We start from the raw sequence: 20,393 nt of genomic DNA on the forward strand, positions 1-20,393 counted from the left end.
ATCGCCCAGCCGACGTCGCCCAAACGTCCTGCGCACAAATGTCGCCTCCACGCCGACTGCGGCCGACTGAGCACATACCCACGTGGCATGCATACAATGCGCATTCTTGCCTTTGCAGGCTCGGAATGTGTAGCTCCTATTGGCTGGAATATGCATGTGCCTTACAATCATTGGCACGTTTAAATCGCGTCGCGGGGTTTCCCGCACTCCATTTGCTCTTTTGCAGCAGTATCTGCCTGTTCGGTAAACACTGGCCGCCGCGCTCCCGACTGCGAATCCTGTCTCGTTCTCCGCTTCTTACTACCACAGTACCGTCATGGCTGACGCTCACTCCACCCTTACCAGGGCTACTACCGCGAGCCGCAAGTCCACCATTGCGAGCCGCAATGCTTCGTTGATCAAGAAAAACACGGGCCCTTACGAGCTGCGCCCGTCTGACGTTCTGCTCGAGCGCTTCACCGGTATGTGTTTGCATTGAAATAAAAAAACTAACCTCTAGGATGGAAGGACATTACCAAGATGCTGATTTCCTACTTTGAGGGCATTGCTGACATCGAGTACAACACGGCCAAGGAGATGGCCAAACTCGGTGGCGTAATTCAAGTGCCCTTTCGCCAGGGCAACCAGTTCCTTGGCGAGGACGGTATCCAGGACGTGTTCTATAGCATTCGTGACAAGTCGCGCACGATTGCTGACTACCATGCGAACCTTGCCAAGACGGTTGAGGGCTCGATCGTGCAGCACCTCCAGAAGCTGCGCACCGAGATCAAGGCCCACATCCGTAACATTCAGCAGGACACTGGCAAGCTCGCCAACTCTGTTGCCCGTGAGCGTGAGCTTTCTACCAAGATGATTTCTGACCTTGCGCGCTCCATCACGCTGCTCAAGAACACGCCCATGAGCGTGAGCGCGCGTGAGGATCCGTTTGCCGCTAACCTCGCTGTCTCCAAGCAGCTCCAGCGTCAGGTGAACGAGGAAAACGCGTTGCAGAAGAGCATCATCATCATGCAGCAGAACTCTGCTCACTTTGAAGAGGGTATTGTGCGCAGCATCCAGAGCGCATGGCAAACCTTTGACGAGTGGAGCGGCCGCATGTCGGCGCAGGTCCAGGACACTTGGCTCGGTCTCGGTGTGCACATGCGTTCCCTCGAGCCCAACTCTGAGTGGATCTCGTTTGCCTCCCGCTCTGACCACCTGCTCGACCCCGACACGCCGCTGCGCAACCCCGAGACGATTGACTACCCCGGCAAGGAGGACCCGTCTGTCATTCCCGTTCATCAGGGTCTGCTCGAGCGCAAGAAGCGCTTCACCAAGGCCTACAAGGAGGGATTCTACGTTCTTACCCCTGCTGGTTACCTTCACGAGCACTCGTCTTCCGACCAAACTCGTCACCCCTCTGCCGATCTCTCGCTTTTCCTCCCCGAGTGCACGCTCGGTGCCCCGTCTACTGCCGCCGCTGACACGCACAAGTTCCACATTGAGGGCCGCAAGCTTGGCGGCGCACAATCCGGTGGCTTCAGCCTTGGCCGCGACTATGCGTACACCTTCCGTGCCCGTAGCCACGACGAGCTCATGGAGTGGTGGAACGACATTAAGCAACTCTCCAAGGTTTACCTTACCACCAGCGAGCAGATGGACCGCTCTGGCCCTGTTCCTGCTGCAGTCCGGTACGCTGGCTACCGTAGCGAGGATGAAGAGGACGAAGAGGACGGCTCTTCTATCGAGGAGGAGTTTGTTGACGAAGAAGAGGTTTTGCCATCCAACCACTACACTGGCGCTGCTCCGGCCATTCCCTCTACGGTTACCTCGGCCGCTCCCGTGACTGTTCTCGACGACATGCGGCGCAACGGCGAGAGTGTACCCGAGTACTCTGCACCTGCGCACAACGCTGGTATTGACATTGGCGCCTCTGGCTATGCCTCTGAGAAGAAGGGCAACACCAAGGGCGCTGCGGATGCGATCAAGGACGCTGGAAAGGATGCCAAAGACACTATTAAGGGCTCCAAGTAAATGTTCTTGCCCATATGTAGGGATACGCTCGTCAAATTCTCCATACCGGCGCTATTGCCTATTTTTGAATCTGAATTGTTCTGCACCGCGTTGCCACGTGTCATAGACCTCCACAGTAGCTCCCGCGACGATGGCGCGCGTAGCAGAAAATGCGGCGCCGGGTGCTGGGCGTTGCACGCCGCGCTGGCAGCCCACGCTGTACCGCGAGTCGTCCAAAGCACCTATACCCGATACACACGAGACCGAAGAAATAGCCGCGCTTGCCGTGGGGATTGCTGCAGGCTACGAAGGCCGCCGCATGCGGCGGTACATGCACCGACGCATTGTCGACTACTGGGGCACGATCCCTCAGTGGGAGATGGAGCGCGCGCAGCGGAGCACAGTGCGCAATGAAGTGTTTTTGCGCCCGAGTCCCCACCAAGTAGTGCGGATGCTGCCGCCGTATGCGTACGGCGAGTCGAGTTCCTCTGTGGCGAGCGTCCTCGCGCACACTTCTACGAACAAGATACGCTGTCCCATCAATGTCGTGCGCTGGATGCCTGATGGGCGGCGCCTGCTTACGGGCTCGACCAGCGGCGAGTTTACACTTTGGAACGGGCTCACGTTTAATTTCGAAACGATTCTCCAAGCGCACGACTCGGCCGTGCGCGCCATGGAATGGTCGCATTCCGGCTCTTGGCTTGTTTCTTGCGACCAGAATGGCCAGATCAAATACTTTCAGAGCAATATGAACAATGTACAGGCGTTCACGGGCCACCGCGACGCGATTCGCGGCCTGAGCTTCTCCCCCGACGACCAGCATTTTGTCACGGCGAGCGACGACAGCGCGCTCAAGATATGGAGCTTTGATGAGGCGCAGGAGGAAGGGACGCTAAAAGGTCATGGGTGGGAAGTCAAATGTGTTGACTGGCACCCCACCCAGTCTTTGCTTGTGTCTGGCAGCAAGGACAACCTTGTCAAGTTTTGGGATCCACGTACGGGCACGGAGCTTGGGACGCTGCACGGACACAAGAACACGGTGCAGACATGCCAATGGAGTCCGGACGGGAATCTTGTCGCCACTGGCTCGCGCGATCAGTCGATTCGCTTGTACGACGTGCGTGCGATGAAGGAACTGTACACGCTGAAAGGTCACGGCAAGGAGGTGTGCAGTGTGGACTGGCATCCCGTGCACCACGACTTATTTGTGTCCGGTGGATCGGAAGGTGCGATGCTGTATTGGTCTCTGCGCTCGACGACGCCCGAGTCGCCGCTGCTCACGATGGAGACGGCGCACGAATCGAATGTGTGGAGCTTGCAGTGGCATCCACTGGGCCACTTGATTGCGAGCGGTAGCAACGACCATACAACGCGGTTTTGGTCGCGCTCGCGTCCAGGCGAGAAGGCCGAAGAAAAAGACACGGCGGAGAATGAAGAGCATCGATGGCAGACGAGCGATGCATGGGGCGACGACGTGATTCCCGGATTGGCTGGTCGAGACGATGCAAACCGCGCTGTATTTTCCGCACCCATGCACGACGAGACGATCCCTGGTCTTGGCAGCGCGCATGCGCCTGCGGCCGAGCAACGACAGCGCGCGCGGCCCGCCGATCGCTGGCGCTCGAACGACGGCTGGTATTAGTACACACCTCCATAGCACGGTACAAGTTCGTGTGCGCTGCGCCGCGTTCCTCTGCTTTTCCACGCAGGTAGGTGCCCACCCTTTTCCCTATATGAAGAGTTATTTCGCTTTGCTGGCACCAGTCGTATGCGTCATGCCGACAACCTTCCCGAGCGGGCATTTACGCTATTAGCCTTGCTCCTGATCCCTCCCTCCCTCTCGCGCTTGTGCATGTACTGACCGTCATAGAACTGTACGTACGTGGTTATAGGAACGTGTATGTCTGCCGCCGTGCCAACCGTGGCGCCGCCAGCACAGCAAGTGCCCGATGCAAGCGCGGCTCTTGTGGACCCCCGCCTAGTGCGCTCGCTGACGATCAAGCGCCGCATTGTGCAGTCTATGGCAGACATGCTGCGGGCGTATTGTGCCGTTCTGCTTCTCGCCGCGCTTGTCCTTCTTGCGGGCCTCGCCGTACCTGCCTCGCCATTTAGCAGGGGTATATACGTCGACGAGAATGCACTGCATCCAGGCCAGACCACTGCGGCATGGGACTGGGATCAGGTCAAGTACGCCGACACGGTATCCGAACAACTCTTGGCGTATGCCCAGCAAGAGAATGACGGTGCACGGATTGACTACATGTGCGCTGAGCTAGCCTCTTTTGGGCTTGCACCGCACACGCAAAACTACACGTTCCACGTTCCGGGCCGCGCCATCCATGGTCGGAATGTGTACGCTCGGAGCTATACACCGCGCATCGATGGGCGCGAGGCCATGGTCCTTGCCGCGCCCTGGCATAGCCGTTGGAAAGCGCGCCCAGGCAATGCGACGTTGCCCTACACTCCGCACGGCGCCCAACGCGCGCTCAACATACGTGGCGTCGCTGCCGCGCTCGCGCTGGCCAAGCACTTGACGAGCATTCCCTACTGGAGCAAGGATCTGATTGTGATTCTCAGCGACGGGCACTTGGATGGTATGCAAGCATGGGCATCCTCCTACTTTGGCGCGCCGACCCCTGCGTTATGCGCCGACGACGTGCAGGACGGCGGCGCGCAGATATGGAATGCGCTCGCGCTCGACTTCCCCGGCGAGCACTACCGCCTATGTTCTCTCCTGCACGAAGGCCGCGATGGCCTTTTGCCCAACCTCGATACGCTCAACACGGTCGTGGCGACGATGGACAGTGCGTACATGGGCGACGACGTGCGGCTCCACGGCGCGCCGGACAAGAGCAGCTGGTCGCTCGATACGCTTGTCTCTTTTGGCATTCCACGCGGGCCGTTGGCCAAACTCGAGCGTAGGCTGCTGGGGCGCGATGGGCTCCAGACGTATTTGACCCACTGGAAGGCACTGCTAGCGCAGTGGCGTCTCCAGCTGGCGGGCCATCCCAGCGGCGTGCACGGCGTGCTGCTTCCTTTTCATATCGACGGCGTCACATTGTTTGGCGAGCCTGCCGATGGCCCGCTTGGGTTCTGGGAGATGGGCCGCATCAGCGAAGGCACCCTGCGCGCATTCTCGAATCTGATCGAGCGCCTGCACCACTCGCAGTTCTTCTATCTGCTCCAGTCTCCCTGGCGCTTTGTGCAGATCGGCACGTACCTATTTATTCCCCTACTCGTCTCTGCAGCGCTCACACTCACGGGATTGGCGCTGTGGAATGCGCTGGGAACGCGCCGCGACGTGCACCGCGCCATGCTTGTCGCGCGTCTAGCGCCAAACACACACAGCGTACGCCTCGAGCGGCCTACGTGGACAGAGACAATGCAAAGCGCCAAGCACCTTGCTCCGCCAGTGCAGGCGGAATTCAGCGCCGCATTTCTCGCGCTTGCTCGCCCCGTGTGGCCTGCGATGCTCTGCGTTGCGGTCTGTGCGCTTGGTGGCGTAGCCAGCATGGTCATTGCAGTACACGCACCGCTACATTGTGCGGCAAACGGCGTGCGCCATTGTCCATCGGTGTGGGCGCTGAGTGCGGTGGCTATGGCCGTGCCGCTGCTCGTCAGTGTTGGTGCGTACGCGATGCGTGTGAGAATGATGCCGCTGGCGACGTGCCTGCACGCGTTTGGGCTCTTGCACACGGGAATGGTGGCCAGTGTGCTTGCACCGCTCAACTTTGCACAGGCGTCGAGCATGGCACTGGTCATTGCCGTCGTTGCATACAGCCTTGTGCCGCCGTGGGGAACGCGCTGCGATCGTCCGGTGCGCACAGGCGCGTGTGCCTCGGTGCATTATGCGATCCATTTTGCTATGATGGCAGCGGCTGTGCCGAGCGTGCTGCTGCTTTTGGCCGAGCTTGGCGCGTCGCTGGGCGCTGCGCCGTACGCACTCGACCAGCTGCGGTCCGTCGTGGAAGGCGCGATCGTGGACCACCATGTCTTGCGCACGTCTACGTTTATGTTTGTGTTTCTTGGGTACCTACCTGCGCTGCTAGAATTGGCGACCGCCTGCTGTATGTACTGGCTCACTGTGATGGAGTAGCGTTGCGTGTAGCGCTCTGAACCCCTTTGTAGCGTGGTTGCGCACGGCGGCATGTGGAGGTCCTTGTCGCCTGGCTCCCTCCATGGCGCGCTGTTTCGCACCGCAGTGGCGCAGTGCGCAGCGTGCATTCTGTACCGGCACATCAGAACGTCTGTCATCCTACTCGTCTGTGGACCCTGTCGATATCGCACACTTTGCGCGGCTTGCCGAGCACTGGTGGGACGAGGACGGGGAATTCAAGCCGCTGCACAGGATGAACCGCGTGCGCGTGCAGTTTATGCGCGAGAAGCTCGACGAGGTGTATGGATGGGATGCAGCGATGGCAGACGTGCTTGGCAAGCCGATCGCGGCGCGCGCGGCGCCGGCGGAATTCCTCCGCGGGACGCGCCTGCTCGATATCGGGAGCGGCGGCGGCATTTTGACCGAGGTGCGTTGTGCGCCCACTTTTCTGACCACAGAGCGCCGCGCGACTGGGCGCTAGTGTTACTGGTGTGGATGCTACCGAGGCAAACATCCGCACCGCGCTGTTACACGCCGAGCAGGATCCAAGCCTGCACGTTCGCACCGATCCGCACACGTCACAAGCGCATTCGCTCGCGTACGTGCATGGGACGGCCGAGTCGCTGCTTGCGTCCGGCAAGCAATATGATATCGTGACTGCGATGGAGGTTGTCGAGCATGTGCACGAGCCTGCCGAGTTTCTGCGCTGCATCGGGAGCCTCTTGCGGCCGGGCGGGCACCTATTTCTCTCTACCATGTCGCGCACTGCGCTCTCCTACGTTTTGACTATTTTTCTCGCGGAGAATGTGCTGCGCGCAGTGACGCCCGGCACACACCGGCACGCCCAGTACATCAATCCCCACGAAATGGTCGAGTTTTTCAAGACGATGGGCTGGATTCGCACTGGCGATCCGGATGCGGTGCCGCGCGCGCGTCTTTCCAACGGCGCGCCTGTGGCGCCTGTGCCGCCGCGCCTGCAATTTGAGACGCGCGGCACCATGTATCTGCCCGTGCTGGACCGGTGGGTGCTTGCGCCGCAGCGCGTCGCGGATGCGCAAGCGACGGCGCAAAATACACCGCGCTGGATTCCCTCGGCGCTGGGCGGAGCGCAGCGTATCACGGAGCAATGCAACTACTTTTTCTGGGTGCGCAAGCCGCTGGATGCGTGAGGTGGTGTGTAGTAGACGATAGTTGCGGCGCCGCAGGCGCGACAAACGATGGAGCTGCGCCGAGCCGTGGTATCCATTATAGCTAAACACTCTCCATGATCCTATTGCTAAACCATCGTGTATCCTGCGTCCCGCACACATCGCGCGCAATTGCGCCACGTCGCTCGATCCCATGCAGCAGCTCCAAGCAGAGCGCCATTGGGATACGCTCGCGCTCTGCGATCGACATGGTAGTAAGCCCGTACTGCGGCACAGGCACGTCTTCATTCAGCGCGGCAGCGTACGCCAAAAGCCGCGCCTCAAACGCGCCGTCCTCAAAGCGTGCGGTGTGCAATACAGCGAGGCCCGAGCCCAGCACACGCACCTGAATGCTCGGCCGTGCTACGTGCGGAAGGTACGCCACTGCCGCACGCATCACCTTTGGCGATACCAGCGCGATCCCACGCAAGCGATTCCATACTCCCCACACCTCGTCCAGCGCCACCACGCCCGCGCCCTGCTCCTCGGCCGCGCCCATCAGCCCCGGCGCACGTGCATCGCCCAGCAAAACCTGCGCCAGCTCCAGCGCCAGCTCGCGGTGGTACTCTTCTTCGTCGCGCACCATATCCGGCGTCACTGCCGGCGCTGCGAGGCCAATACGCACGAGTGCGGACTGGAGCATTGAGCCCGCCTCGTCCTGCGACGCACGCCCATCCTGGGCCAAGCTGCGCTCGCGCCGCTCCAGCTGAGTGCGCATGTTGGCGGCTACCTCTACAAGCTGCTTGGCCTGCGCCATGAGCGCCGACAAGTCCTGGAAAGCGTCGGCGCTGGGCGCCGCGGCGCGCTCGTCAGCACGCAGTGCGCCATCGATCCCACCGGCACGCACCCATTCGTGTGCCCATGGCTTTGTCTGCAGCGCATCGCGCAGCGCCGCGTAAAACGGCGCGTCGCCGCCCCGCCGGAAACTGAATTTCACCGTGTGCGGCGCATCGCCCAAATCCGTCTCGCACATTTCGCACTGCGTGCGCTGCACGTCGTTGAGGTACGTGCACGCGCGGCATGCAACCTGCTCTTTTTCCACAACCACAACGCCGCACACTCCGCACCGCGCTTCGTCGGGGCGCGGCACATTCACCGTGCCGCACACCGCGCACGTCCATTCCGCCCGGCGCGCCGCCGCCTGCACGCGCACGAGCAGCGTAATTTTCGGGCTGCTGCGCAGAAAACCCGCGTAGTGCTCCGTTTGCTTGATCCACGCGAGGCGCACAAAGACGGAGTTGGTGCGCGGCAGGCGTGCGTCGACGTACACAAGTCGGTGCGTCGTGAGCACAAGCGTGCCGTCGTTCATCGACGGCACCTTTTGGTCGCCGTCGTACATGCCAACGCCTGCCTGAGACGCGACAAGCGTCTCGTCCCGCGCGAGCAGCGCGCCGAGCGCCGCCCCTGGCACGCACCACGGCACAAACGCAGCGGCCATGGCCAACGCCAGCGCCGCGCGCCCAGACAAGGCGCTTAGTCAACGCACGTGCATGCACAGACGCTGCGCACCTTCTTCCTGGCCATGGCCGCGCCGCCAGACCCCCCTGCAGAGTATGCGCAGACGTTTGAGCTACTGCTTGAGCTCCCGCCCCGGCCTCTGCTCCCGAAGAATGTCAAAAAGCTTGGCCTTCCCGATACCCCGGCGCCGTTGCGCATTGCCGTGACGCCGCAAGAAACGCTCAGCGATTTGCGCGCGACGATCCACGACAGCCCCGAGGGGTACTGGCTCGGCGCTTTTTCTTTCTGCCGGCCTGGCGACAAGACGCGCGCCGTGGACGAGTGGGTGGAGCTGTCCGAAATCTTTGCCGAGCCCGAGGAGCGCACCTTGTGCGTTACACACGTGCCGTACAACGAGACGGAAGCACGCGCGCATATCCAGCGCCTGCGCGACCTGCTCACCGGCGGCCAAGCCGATCCCAGTGCCCTCACGCTTGATGCAGGCATTTCCGTCCAGGACGCGGTGGTGCATCCCGAGGCGTGGGCGCCGGACGAGCCAAGCACTGCTACATGGCATGGATGGCCGCCGGAAGAAACGTGTGCGCTGCTGCCTGCGGCCGCGCGCAAGGCGCGTGTGCTGCCGCGCTGTGTGCGCACGATGGCACTTAGCGCGTGGAATCCGCCGCCGCAGCCCCGCGTGCTGCAAGGCGACCTGCTCTATCTCCACCTCGACACGCTCGAAGGCGAATCGCTGCACATGACTGCGAGCGTGCGCGGCTTTTTTGTGAACCGCAGCACGGGCCGGCGCTTTGATCCGCGTTTGCGCGAAGGCGCACCGGTCTCTGCATCGCTGTTTGACCTTCTCTACGCCACGAGCCCCCTCTTTTTGCAAAATTTTGCGGCGCTCTTCAACGACCCCGTCTCCACGCGCGACTACTTTTCCGCACTGCCCGTGACAAACATGCTTCCTTCTGCGCCATGGCTTGCACGCGAGCCAAAACACGACGCGGACCTCATGCGCTCCCAAACGGCGTTCTTGCTCACGGGCGCGACCTCCTCGGATACGCTTGACTCCTCGCGCGACTGGAACGAGGAGCTGCAGTCTCTGCGCGAGCTTCCGCGCTCGACGCTGGCCGAGCGCTTGATGCGCGATCGTGCTTTGAACCGTTTGCATGCAGAACTGACGCTCGCCGCGACGCGCGCAGTACCGAGGATCGCTGCCGGCGGCGTCACGCCCATGAATCCCAGCGATGAGCCCGAGACGCACATGTACCTGTTCAACAACCTGTTCATCTCCAAAGGCCTGGACGGTGTGCACGTGTATGACAGTGCGGGCGGCGACGAAGCGGCGCATGTTGCGGTGAGCAAAGATGTACAAGGCGTTCGGATGGTCAGCGCCGCGGATCCCCAAGGTATTTCTCTTCTTGGCACCATCGTGGTCGATTGGCTTGGCGAGCGTTGGGTGGTGCAGAGCATCGTCCCCGGCCTCTTTCGCAGCGTGCCCGAGCAGCACGCTTCAGAAGAGACGGCTGCTGCTGCGGTGGCCTACGGCGGCGTCGAAGGCCCCGAGACGATCCACACGGACCCCGCCTTTGCTTCGTTGCTAGCGCCCCTTGCACAGCGTCTGCATCTTGCCCAGCACACGGTCCAGGACGCGCATGGCAAGGAGCACTCGCTGGCCATGAGCGTCGACACGAAAGGGCTGCGCGGCGCCGACGGCCGCAAGTATCTTTTGGATCTTTCACGCACATGCCCTCTCGATGCTGCTTGGCTCGAGCACGACATGGACAGCGCCGTGCTGGAGGGCAGCGCCGCGCCGCACTATCCCCACCGCATCGTTTTGCTGCGCCCCGAGCTTGTCGAGCAGTTCTGGCAGCACCGCCTGCATGTATACGCGCGCGAAAAACTCGAGAAGCAAGGCATCGAAGCGACGCCAGAGACGCGCGTCGACGTTGCCGACTTTGACCTGGCACTGAATCCAGATGCACTTGTTGCGTACAAGGTCCAGGGCGCCCAAGTCGTCCCAAACAAGGACCTCGGCGACCCCAGCGTCCAAGCCGTGCTCGATGCGGGTGCTTTTATGCGCGACGTTACGATCCCTCGCTTGGTTGCCGACGTCGCTGCGGGCGCTGCCACGGCGGCCGACGGAATTGCATTGTCGCAGCAAATGCACGCGCGCGGTATCAACATGCGCTACTTGGGGCGCATTGCGCACCTCTGCCAGCCGTCTTTTGACACTGACAGGGGCAGGGGCGCCGACGCACTCTTGCTTGCCTTCCGCCGCGTGGCGCTGCAAGAAATGGTCGTGCGTGCGGCAAAGCACTGCTTGCGCGCACACTTGCGCGGCGTCGACATTGCGCATGCCGGCGCGTGCATTGCGCACTTTGCCAACTGTCTCTTGTCGCACGCCACAAGCGCGGCACCGGCACAAGACAGCACCGCGTGCGCATCGCTCAGCTCCGCGACGCTTGCCGAAGCGATTCACCAACAGGTCCGCATGCGCTTCCGCTTCGAGCTCCCTGCTACGTACTTGGCGCAGGATGCGCGCAAGCCGCAGCTGCTGCGTGCGTTTGCGATATGCATGGGCATCCAACTCCGCCTGCGTGACTATCTGCCCGCATCTGCGTCTCCGACGCAAGGCACAAAGGAGCGTGCACAGCGCTTGCCGTTCCAGCCAGAAGACGTGCTGAATGTGGTGCCGGTCGTGAAGAGCGCTGCATCCAAGAGTGCGCTTGTCGAGGAAGCGTTCGAGGCGGGTCGGATCGCCTTTACCCGTGGCGAGTGTGAGCTTGGTACGGAGCTCATGCTCGAGGGCATCGGGTTCCACGAACAGGTATATGGCCTTGTGCATCCCGAAACTGCGCGGTGCTACGCGGCGTTTGCCTCGCTTGCCCACTCGTACGTGATGGAGCGCGCGAGGCAGAAAGACACAGACAAAGAACAGCACGCAAAGGACTCTCCAGTCGCTGCCGAGTCCATCACGCTCGAGGCTGCGCAGCGTTTCCAGCAGCAGGCCGTGACGATTTCCGAGCGCACGCTTGGCCTCGACCACCCCGACACCATGACCCAGTACATGAACCTTGCCGTGATCGAGCGTGCACTGGGGAAAGTCGATCGTGCACTGCGCTACCAACACCGCGTTCTTGTGCTCTGGCAGCTGCTCTACGGTCGGGATCATCCCGATATGGTGCACACGCTTTCTTTTATTGCACTGCTCGTCCAAGCACAGCGCGAGTTTAGCACCTCGCTACAAGTCTACCTACTGGCCTATGATCTCTCTGTCCGCCTGTTTGGAAAAGACAGTCTCTACACGGGCAATATGGCGCACGAACTGAGCCAGGCGCACACACTCGCCGGCGACCTCAAAGAGGCGATCCGCGTGGAGAAGGAGGCGAGCCGCATCTTTGAGTCGCACCTCGGCAGCGGCGATGCACTGGCCCAAGAGTCGCACCGCTTCCTTTCCTCCCTCACATCCTCTGCCGTGCGCTTGGCAAAGGTGAAGCAGGAACAAGCGAAACAGGGCGCGCCCGCCCAGGGCCTGCCCTCGGCGCGCGCGCGGCGCACGAAATAGTCACGTGATACATACACGAGCGCCGCTTCTTTTTTCCTTCGCCGGCAATGGCACGACGTACGAGTGAGCGCATGCCGCTTACCATCGTCTCCGCGATGGCGTCGTGCTCTGCGCGACGGCCAATTGAAGTAATTGTGTCTGTGTTTGTGCTTGTGACGTTTGCGTATTTTTATCTGGTGCACGCATTCACACACTCGGGCCTCTTCTCGAGCCTTTCCGACGTTGCGTCCTTGTCCATGTCCCTGCAGCGTGCGGGGCATGCAGACGCGTCGCGCGGCGCCATGATGGCCGATGCACACCTGCCCGTGTTTGTGCGCCGCGGGGGGCATGTGTGGCAGTCTTTGGAGGATGTGGAAAGCGAGGCGTTTGCCCTGCGCGACATCCATGCGATGCTCGACGCGGCCGATGCGACGTATCTAGAGTGGGTCGTCGTTTCCGATGTGCCGGTAGGAACGCAGCAGAGCCGTGCTTTGCGTCGGGAAACACTCCTTCCCAACATTGCGCACACACTCCAGAACGCGAGTGGGAAAGAGTGCGTCTTGCCGATTGTGCGTCTCGGCGACACGAACGACACCGTGGCGGAGGCGTTTGGGTGCGTTTTGCACACGCCCGAGACACATGGCGATGCGCTTATCCGGCGGCTCACGGAGCGTCCTCTCCTCGATGCCGCAGTGCACGGCGCACTGGACGCTGCACGCGATCACAAAGCGCTGCCTGGCGATGTGCACCAGCTCCATACCTGGCGCGATGGCTCTCTCTGGCTCCAACCAATCAACCCCACCACGCGGTGGAACTTGCCCGAGGCGGAGCACACGCGCGTCTCCTGGGCGCTGGCGTTCGTGCGGCGCTTGGCCGTGCGTGCGTGGTCCTGTGTAAGGAATGCTGACTCGATCGACTTTACTGTCCTGCTCGCAGCCTACATCCTTATGCACGGCTCTTTTGTGCACCTGTACCTCTCCATGCGGCGCTTCCCTTCGGGGTTCTGGCTCGCGAGCAGTGTGCTGCTCTCTGGCATGTTTGCGGCCCTCTTTGCGCTGCTCACCGCCAATGTACTGCACGTGTCGGTCGACCCTGTCCTCCTCACGGAATCCATTCCGTTTCTGGTGATCATTGTCGGCTTTGAGAAGCCGTACATGCTCACCAAAGCCTTTTGCTCACACGCCTTTCCCACCGCCGCGCCCCAAGAACGCGACGTGCTCGACGGCGCGACGGCAGAGGAGCGTTTTGTCCAAGCGCTCACCAAGCGTGTACAGCAAGAGCAGGCGATTGGCGCGGTGCCCTCGACGCCGATGGCCGAGCTCGCCGCGCGTGCGATCGCGCGCGCCGCCCCCGGCATTGTGCGCGTGTATGCGATGGAAATTTGCATTCTGGTCGTGGGCGCGTGTTGTGGCATCCGCGGCCTCTGCGAGATTTGCCAGCTCGGTGCGCTCATCATTTTTTTCGACGCCTTGCTCCTCTTTACCTTTTTTGTCGCGATCCTTTGCGTCGCGATCGAGGTGCACAGGGTCCGGCTGCCGCACGGCGACGGCACCGAAGAAAATGTTGTCATTGAGCCGCCTGCAGAGCCCAAGCTTCAAAAAGTACACGCCAGGCCCCTGCCGTGGTACCGGCGCCTCTCGAACATGGTCGAGCACCCCGTAACGCGACTGAAACTTTTCCTGCTCGTCACACTCGTTTCCTTGCACGCGCTCAACATCCTGTCCACCTTTACGCTGCACACTGTATTTTTGCGGCACCACACAACGCGCACGCCGACCTTGTACGACAAGGCAATCTCTACCTCGTCCATGTACAATGTCGACTTGTTCAATCCCGCACTGCACACATTCCTCAATGCGTACGCATCCACGCAGCCACACGACGCCAATCTCGTCATGGCCGTCGCTTACCCCTCGCTCCTTGTCCTTGTCGACACCGGGGAAGATGCGCAGCACGATATCCTGCTCCAAGCCGCGGTCAATGCGAGCGGCAGCATGCGCCGCGCGCCTTCCAGCGCAGTCTTTACCTGGTTTTCCACCAGCCGTCAGCGCCCCCTCTCTGCACTGGACAGTTTTATGCACACATGGACCGCCATTGCGAGCGATCCAGTGGTAGGCAAGTGGCTTTCGGTCGTGCTCGTGATTAGCATCTTTTTGAATACCTTTCTGCTCAAAGGCATCGCCACGCGCAACCCCGCTGTGATTGAAGGCAACGCCGTGCGTGTCACAGCGCAGGCAGCGGCGCGGCTCGTGGGCGCACACCTGGTCGACCATTGGAAAGCCGACGAAAAACCCACCAAGCCCAATGTGCGGATGGTGCCGCCGCCGGTGGTGGTGCCCGCGCCCGGAGACGACGCACCGCCGCGTCCGTTTGAAATGGTGCGCATGCTCTACGACGATGGGAACGGCGTCCTATCGCTCAACGACGAAGAAGTCATTCTGCTTGTGCAGCGCGGCACGATTCCCACGTATACCTTGGAAAAAACTTTGCAAGACTTTTCGCGCGCGGTGCGCATTCGCCGTGCGGTGCTTTCGCGCGCGAGCGCAACGCAGGCGCTCGAGCACAGTCAGCTCCCATGTGCTGCGTACCAGTACGAGGAGGTGTTTGGCGCGTGCTGTGAGAATGTAGTTGGGTACATGCCGATTCCCGTCGGGATTGCGGGGCCGCTCGAGGTGGACGGACAGCTGATTTTGATCCCCATGGCGACGACCGAAGGCACGCTTGTAGCCTCTACCTCGCGTGGCTGCAAAGCGCTCAATGCCGGCGGCGGCGTCACTACTGTGCTTACCCAAGACGCCATGACCCGCGGCCCTGTGCTCGACTTTCCGTCGCTCACCAGCGCTGCGCGCGCAAAACGCTGGCTGGACTCGAGCGCCGGCGCCGGCGAGGTCAAAAAAGCGTTTGATTCCACGTCGCGCTTTGCGCGGCTCGCATCGCTGCACTCGGTGCTTGCGGGCCGTACATTGTTTGTGCGCTTTGCTACTTCTACCGGCGACGCCATGGGGATGAATATGATTTCCAAAGGCGTCCAAAGTGCGCTGAGCATGATGCGCGACAAGCACTTTCCCGAGATGGAGCTCCTGTCTCTCTCGGGCAACTATTGTACAGACAAGAAGCCCGCTGCGATCAACTGGATCGAGGGGCGTGGAAAGAGCGTGGTGGCTGAAGCGGTCGTGCCGGGGCACGTTGTAAAGAATGTGCTCAAGACGAGCGTGGAGGACTTGGTGCGGCTCAACCTTAAAAAGAATTTGGTCGGCTCGGCCATGGCCGGCTCCGTGGGCGGCTTTAATGCACACGCCAGCAATATTCTCACCGCGATATACCTTGCTACGGGCCAGGACCCTGCACAGAACGTGGTCAGCAGCTCGTGCATTACGCTCATGGAGGCGACAAACGGCGGCGCAGACCTGCTCGTGAGTGTGAGTATGCCTTCGATCGAGGTGGGCACTGTCGGCGGCGGCACTGTGCTTTCTCCGCAGCGTGCCATGCTCGATGTCCTCGGCGTACGCGGCGCGAATGCCGAGACGCCGGGCGCAAACGCACAGCGCCTGGCGCGAATTATCTCCGCCGCAGTCATGGCCGGCGAGCTGAGCCTGATGGGAGCGCTCTCTGCAGGACACCTCATCCAGGCGCATATGAAACACAATCGCAGTGCGCCAGGCACGCCAGGCACTGCGAGCCCTACCAATACCAAAGGGTTGCAGTACCTGCCGACAATGACCCCGCTTGTAGCTACCCCCATTTACGCGCCAGATGGCCAGAGCGGGTCCCCCGCCGAGCCCAGCGAACGCCCCGAGTAGCTTTTCGTACCCTACCGCCGTGCGGCCATGTACAATGTGGATGTATGCATTTGTCGAGGCGTTACGCCTTTCCCTCCCCCACCATGCAGGCGTCGCCAGAGGCACAAGCGGACGCGATCCTGCTTGCCTACTTATCTCCTCCGTCCGACACAGTGCCGCGGACTTGGACGGCGGCCTACGCCGCAGATGTACGCGAGCGGCGCGCAAAAAGTACTGGGCAGCGTCTTTTTTATGACCGCATGCTCGCGGACGCAGGCATCCAAGGCACGTTCTCGTTTGCTGACCCCAGATGCCCTCTTTCCCCCAGTAGATGGTACACAGGCCTACGTCCTGCTTGTATCTATCCTCACCGCGCCGTGTGATGACACTACAAAACATGCACTTGTATACTATCTGGCGCGGGAACACACGGCGATACAGCAACGTCACAACACAGCGGACGACACGGCGTGTTTGTACGCAGCACAAACACGGCTTGCTCCGTGGAGTGAAAAAGAGACGGATGGATACTGGTACATGGACCACTTTTACTACCCGGCCGCCGTGCCGCTCCTGGCCAATGCGTCGATGCTGCCGCTGGTCGCTGCTGCGCTGAGCGACAACTTGCCAAAACATGCCGAGCTCCTTCTCCAGCTGTACCAGGTGCACGGCGCACTTGTTTTCTCGTGCACCAAGACAAGCTCCGCGCTCGTCCATTTCGTCAAGGCGCTCACAATGGTGCATGGCTTTGGCGCCGCGTGGGAAATGTGCCGCTCCTGGCTCGATACACTGCCGCGCGACGATGCGCTGCACACCACGCTTTACAACATGCTCTTCCGGATATGCTTTGCGCCGCCGGATACCGACGCTATTCGTACCCTGATGCTGCTGCCGCTCCGCCCAGAGGAGACGACGCGTTTGGAAGCGTTTGCCCTCGCCCCCGACAATCTGCCGCAGCACCACGCGGCGCTTGCCGTGGACACATTGCTGCTCAAGTTCGTGTGCCAGGGGCGCTATGTCGATGCAATTCACCTCGATCGTCGCGCGGCGCAGCTGGAGCGCACGCTGGCGTTTGCCGAGATTGGCACAGAGGCTGCGCGGCTGCGTGCGCGGCGCAAAACACTTGTTGCGGGATTGTGGGCTGTCCTGCCGCAGATACAGCGCGATGCACTGCGTATGGATGCCGGCAACGAAGAGAGCACGCCGGTGCCGATAAAAGGTACTCCGCCGCGTCCGCAAACGCCGCTCAGTGTGTCTGTATCTGGATCGCCGGAAGCACGTATTTTGCGCAATGCGATACGTGCGCCGTCGCTCGGTGCGAGCGTTGCTGGGGCGCCGGTGGAAAAGGTCAAAAACGATCCTGCGTTGCGGAGCAGCAGTCCTTTCCGCGGCTGGAAAAACGTCGCGCAGCCGCATATCGTGCAGCGTGAGCCTGCATGGGGTGTTCCTGTTCCTCGGCATGTGCCTCTTGAGGATACAAAGATGGATGCTTTGCCGGAAATAGATCCGGTGCACGGGGAAGATTTGAGTATGGGGGAAGCGGGCCAGGACGAAGCGTGTGCTTTGGACGTGCACGGAAGCGAAAATGCATCCATATCCCAGCACCCAAACGCGCCCATGCACGAGGACCCATCTCCATCTCGATCCCCAACTCCGCCCAGCGTACCAGTCCGGCGCAAGCGCGGCCAACGTGTCGCCGCAAAGCGTGCTGCCGAAGCAATCCACGATATTGAACAAACACCCAACATCCCCGGCGGCTTCCCTCTGTGGACCGAGCAGGAATCTCCCCGCCGCTCTTCGCGCCGCGGCAGGCACCCGAGCGAGGATAGGCTCCCTGAAAAATCTACTGTGCACCGCTCACGCACCGGCGCACACTCTCCTGGCCGTATCCTTCGCTCTCAATCCAGCGCCGACGTAGCCTATCCCCACGGCACGCTTGCACGTCTGGAGGCAGTGAGCGATGCTCGCCCCATTGCACGACGTACGCGTGCACAGACTGCTGAGCTCGAATCGCACGGATCGCAGGCAAGCACCGAAGCTGACGGCGTTTCGGATGCGGACGCAGCCGTGCCGCCCAAGCCGCGCCGACGAGCACGAAATCAAAGTCCAGCACACCGTGCGACGAGATCCTCGCGCCGTTTGCGCGAAAATGCGCCGCGCAAGCGCTGAATACGTGCCGCTGATAATGGCCAATCATGCTTACACAAGTACGTATTATGTCTACCTAAGGGTACAACTTCTTGATCGCATCCCCATAAATGGACTCCACCTCTTTGCGCTGCACCTTTTGCGCAGCAGTCAGCGGCAGCTCCTCTGCAATAGGCAAGATCACCTGCAGCATTTCCATAGGCGCAAAGTGGTTTGCCTTCGCAGTCTTGTGCAGCTCTTCGAGAAGCACGTCGGCCACTTGGCTGTTCTTGCACTGCTCTTCCAACGACAGCTGGGCCAAGTCCTTCTTGCCGCGTTCTTCGAGCCCCATGCGCAGATAATCCTCGCGGGGAAAGACGATGGCCATGGGCTGCTTGGCCTCCGAGGAAGCATAGACGCAAATGTTGCTGACCATGTTGCACGCTTTGTACACCGACTCGAGGCGCTCCAATGCAATGTACTCGCCGCCCGAGAGTTTTACGAGGTTCTTCTTGCGGTCGATCAAGCTGAGCGTGCCGTCGTCCTCCCACTGGCCGATGTCGCCCGTGCGCAGCCAGCCGTCGGGGGTGATGGTCTCGCGGGTGATATCGGGGCGCTTAAAGTAGCCCTGTGTGACAGAAGGACCACGGATCATAACCTCACCTTGCGGTTTCTTGTTCGACGAGAGATAGTTCGTCTCAGGCACATCGACCAGCTTGATCTCAATCGAGGACATGGGCACACCGACGCAGCCAAACTTGAAAAACTGCGGTGTCAGGACGGCACACATGGCCGAGGACTCGGTCATGCCGTAGCCTTGGACAATCTGACAAAGCGCCAAGTTGAGGAACTCGTGCGTCTCCCTGCTAATCGGCGCACCGCCCGAAAGCGCAAGACGCAGGCGGCCACCCGTTTGCTGGCGCACGGCCTTGAACACAACCGAGTCGGCAAACTGCTTGCAGCCCTCCACATTGTTGCGCTTGGCCCAGAAAGCGAATTGGAACATGCGCTGCTTGATAAAGCCAGACTGGTGCACCTTGGAAAGGATGCCCTTGCGGATAAGCTCCCAGACAGCGGGCACACCGACCAAAAGCGACGGGCGGAACTCGATCAAGTCGCTGTTTGAGTGGCGCACACTGGTAGAAGTAAGCGTCTTGACGCGTCCGTAGCCGATCGTGAAGCCGCGGAAGATGAGGAAGCATTCGACAGCAAACTCGAGAATATGCGCAAGGGGGAGGTAGCAGAGCACAGTATCAGTGTTGTGTAAATAGTTCATCAAGAGCTGGTCGCATGCGGCGATCGTCGCGACCAGATTTGCATGCGTGAGAATCACACCCTTGGGCGGCCCGGTGGAGCCAGAAGTGTACATGATGCATGCAATATCCGACGGCTGGACAGACGCAGCGGAAGTGAGATGGTTGTCGCCAAGCTTGGACAACTCGTCGATGGACACGATGCGGCCGTTTTGGCGGTGGGACAGCTTCGTGCGAATGGTCTCCAAGAGCGCGGGCTCGGGCTCGCCGTCGTAAATAATAGTTTCAAGGAGCGGCGTGTTGTCCAGGACCTTTTCGACGACGGACAGGTGTGCAGCATTCGTAAACATACCGCGCACTTCGGGCTCCTCGAGCGAGACTTGCAGGCCAGTCGGTCCGAGCGTGTCGTAGGCGGTGCAGAACGTGACACCCTGTTGGAAACAGGCGTGTGCAGCAACCTGCCAGTTGGCCGCGGTGGATGCAAAAATGTTGAAGCGCTTGGAGCTGTCGAAGCCCAGCGCGCCCAAGCCCTTGGCAAACTTTTTTACATTCTCCGCAAACTGGTTCAGCGTGGTGTAATGGAACGGCGTGAGTTCGTAAAACGTCCACGTCTTTGTCTCCTCGACCTCCTTGTCGCCGACCTTCTTGCGCACAACTTTTTGGTCCTTGTGCTCGCGCACGATTTCGCGCGTACCAATCTTGCACGTGTTGCCATGCTTCTTCGTAGCATAGTGGAGTAGGTCTACCATCGTGTTTACACCCTCGGCAGGGCGCTCCAGGAGCGCTTCCGGCTGCAGGAACGAGCGGCGGATCTGCCCCTCTGTTCCATCAGCACCATTCACGGCGACACTGGCTTTTTGCGGCATCGTGTGGTTGCAGTCAAACCGCATTTCACGGCGGACAGCACTTGTAGAACGTGGCCCAATCATGCTCATCTCCCAACAAACCAAACTCCCGTTGTCACGTGTTTTTACA

The 20,393-nt window shown here is 60.9% G+C and overlaps 9 protein-coding genes across 9 annotated transcripts; 7 read left to right on the top strand and 2 right to left on the bottom strand.

Annotated features, from left to right (window-relative positions):
* Positions 1 to 316: 316 nt before the first annotated feature.
* MVES1_003583 (uncharacterized protein) lies at positions 317 to 2,010 on the top strand (the record flags this gene model as incomplete). Its single annotated transcript, XM_056208397.1, has 2 exons — positions 317 to 461; positions 500 to 2,010. The coding sequence occupies 2 exons, from the start codon at positions 317 to 319 to the stop codon at positions 2,008 to 2,010; spliced, it is 1,656 nt and encodes a 551-aa protein (XP_056064372.1).
* A 130-nt stretch (positions 2,011 to 2,140) lies between these two features.
* On the top strand, positions 2,141 to 3,631 carry PFS2 (pre-mRNA cleavage and polyadenylation factor (CPF) complex subunit; the record flags this gene model as incomplete). The annotated part of the gene is made up of 1 exon (XM_056208398.1): positions 2,141 to 3,631. The coding sequence occupies one exon, from the start codon at positions 2,141 to 2,143 to the stop codon at positions 3,629 to 3,631; it is 1,491 nt and encodes a 496-aa protein (XP_056064373.1).
* A 258-nt stretch (positions 3,632 to 3,889) lies between these two features.
* Positions 3,890 to 6,085, top strand: ALG3_2 (dolichyl-P-Man:Man5GlcNAc2-PP-dolichol alpha-1,3-mannosyltransferase; the record flags this gene model as incomplete). The annotated part of the gene is made up of 1 exon (XM_056208399.1): positions 3,890 to 6,085. One exon carries the CDS (start codon positions 3,890 to 3,892, stop codon positions 6,083 to 6,085), a length of 2,196 nt encoding a protein of 731 aa, XP_056064374.1.
* Positions 6,086 to 6,167: 82 nt separating this feature from the next.
* MVES1_003586 (uncharacterized protein) lies at positions 6,168 to 7,254 on the top strand (the record flags this gene model as incomplete). The annotated part of the gene is made up of 2 exons (XM_056208400.1): positions 6,168 to 6,512; positions 6,544 to 7,254. The coding sequence occupies 2 exons, from the start codon at positions 6,168 to 6,170 to the stop codon at positions 7,252 to 7,254; spliced, it is 1,056 nt and encodes a 351-aa protein (XP_056064375.1).
* An 82-nt stretch (positions 7,255 to 7,336) lies between these two features.
* On the bottom strand, positions 7,337 to 8,710 carry VPS36 (amidase; the record flags this gene model as incomplete). The annotated part of the gene is made up of 1 exon (XM_056208401.1): positions 7,337 to 8,710. The coding sequence occupies one exon, from the start codon at positions 8,708 to 8,710 to the stop codon at positions 7,337 to 7,339; it is 1,374 nt and encodes a 457-aa protein (XP_056064376.1).
* Positions 8,711 to 8,794: 84 nt separating this feature from the next.
* On the top strand, positions 8,795 to 12,280 carry CLU1 (Intracellular distribution of mitochondria; the record flags this gene model as incomplete). The annotated part of the gene is made up of 1 exon (XM_056208402.1): positions 8,795 to 12,280. One exon carries the CDS (start codon positions 8,795 to 8,797, stop codon positions 12,278 to 12,280), a length of 3,486 nt encoding a protein of 1,161 aa, XP_056064377.1.
* A 95-nt stretch (positions 12,281 to 12,375) lies between these two features.
* HMG1 (hydroxymethylglutaryl-CoA reductase (NADPH)) lies at positions 12,376 to 16,059 on the top strand (the record flags this gene model as incomplete). The annotated part of the gene is made up of 1 exon (XM_056208403.1): positions 12,376 to 16,059. The coding sequence occupies one exon, from the start codon at positions 12,376 to 12,378 to the stop codon at positions 16,057 to 16,059; it is 3,684 nt and encodes a 1,227-aa protein (XP_056064378.1).
* An 83-nt stretch (positions 16,060 to 16,142) lies between these two features.
* Positions 16,143 to 18,207, top strand: MVES1_003590 (uncharacterized protein; the record flags this gene model as incomplete). Its single annotated transcript, XM_056208404.1, has 2 exons — positions 16,143 to 16,323; positions 16,349 to 18,207. 2 exons carry the CDS (start codon positions 16,143 to 16,145, stop codon positions 18,205 to 18,207), a joined length of 2,040 nt encoding a protein of 679 aa, XP_056064379.1.
* Positions 18,208 to 18,262: 55 nt separating this feature from the next.
* lcf1 (long-chain-fatty-acid--CoA ligase) lies at positions 18,263 to 20,347 on the bottom strand (the record flags this gene model as incomplete). The annotated part of the gene is made up of 1 exon (XM_056208405.1): positions 18,263 to 20,347. The coding sequence occupies one exon, from the start codon at positions 20,345 to 20,347 to the stop codon at positions 18,263 to 18,265; it is 2,085 nt and encodes a 694-aa protein (XP_056064380.1).
* Positions 20,348 to 20,393: the final 46 nt, after the last annotated feature.

The sequence above is a fragment of the Malassezia vespertilionis genome, chromosome 8 (genome assembly GCF_029542925.1).
Source record: "Malassezia vespertilionis chromosome 8, complete sequence".
Classification (NCBI taxonomy): Eukaryota; Fungi; Basidiomycota; class Malasseziomycetes; order Malasseziales; family Malasseziaceae; genus Malassezia; species Malassezia vespertilionis.